The sequence below is a fragment of the Kryptolebias marmoratus genome, linkage group LG14, assembly GCF_001649575.2.
Source record: "Kryptolebias marmoratus isolate JLee-2015 linkage group LG14, ASM164957v2, whole genome shotgun sequence".
Lineage (NCBI taxonomy): Eukaryota > Metazoa > Chordata > Actinopteri > Cyprinodontiformes > Rivulidae > Kryptolebias > Kryptolebias marmoratus.
Window position 1 is genome coordinate 26,642,393 of NC_051443.1, and position 1,132 is coordinate 26,643,524.

General features: G+C 50.0%; 1 protein-coding gene across 1 annotated transcript in view; it reads right to left on the reverse strand.

Moving 5' to 3' along the window:
• The window catches only part of myo5b (myosin VB), a 37,194-nt gene that overhangs the window by 14,753 nt on the left and 21,309 nt on the right, over positions 1-1,132 (reverse strand). The window contains exon 2 of the mRNA XM_037979301.1: positions 959-1,132. This exon is cut by the window's right edge and continues 1 nt beyond it. Coding sequence (XP_037835229.1) covers positions 959-1,030 — 72 coding nt within the window. The 5' untranslated portion in view covers positions 1,031-1,132. The remainder of the gene's footprint in view (positions 1-958) is intronic.

A 1,132-nucleotide genomic window follows, 5' to 3' on the forward strand; every position in this document is an offset into this window, starting at 1 on the left:
GCTCGCCCCATGTCCCCATGGCTCAGCCCCAGGACCCCATGGCTCAGCCCCAGGACCCCATGGCTCAGCCCCAGGACCCCATGGCTCGGCCCCAAGAACCATGGCTCAGCCCCAGGACCCCATGGCTCAGCCCCAGGACCCCATGGCTCAGCCCCAGGACCCCATGGCTCGGCCCTCCACCTCGGTGAGGACTGTAGCTGTTGGAGACTCGTTGAACCAAAACAATCCGAAGCATTCTTCGTTTCCTTGGGTGAGTCTCAGAGGCTCTCAGTCAAGTTGCTTGAATTTAAATCATTTTTTAAAAATTAGTCTCGGGCGTCTCCAAACTGTCTCACTTTAGTTTCTGTCCAAACTAGAGCCTTGCAGCTGTGTTCTGACAGAAAACATCAGTGATGATAGTATTTTATTAAACCTGCTCCAGGTCTGCCGGTCTGCAAGGATCCACGGTGGCTTCAGAGCCGGCAGACGCAGGCAACAAGACAACCGTTCTGCAAACTGTGCACGTGAAAACAGGTCATGTCTGTTAAAGACAGACACGCCTCGCTGGTCGTAAACACTCAGAATTCAGCCGGACTGTCACAAAAAATTCACCTGTTTTCTCTTAGAGTTGAGTCTCCAACAGTTCTGCACCAGGCGCTTTTACTAAAACCTGGAAACTACTTCCTGAATCCTCAAAGTTTGATGCAAAACGTGTTGATTGAAACGTTTAAATGTCTGAGAGTGAAGAAGGTCGCTCTGACTGCTGGCTTGTTGTTGATGCTGTGAGTCTGGATCATGTGACCTGCTGACCTTCAGCTCAGAAGGTTTTCATTAAAGTGTTTCTCTCTTATTCATCACTGATTCACGTCATTCAGCTTTTCTCTGCTGCCTGAAACTGTTTCCTGGCGCCAAACAAACTGATTCCTCTGCTGAGGAGGAGTGTGTGTGTGTGTGTGTGTGTGTGTTTTTTGTTTCTCACCTTTATCAGCGTCTCCAGCAGGTTCTTACACACCTGCTTCTTATCTGCTGACATCAGATCTGACTTCTTCATCAGGACTCGATACCTGCTGAAGAAATCTGGATACGTCCACCTACACACACGCACACACGCACACACGCACACACACACACACACACGCACACACCCACACAC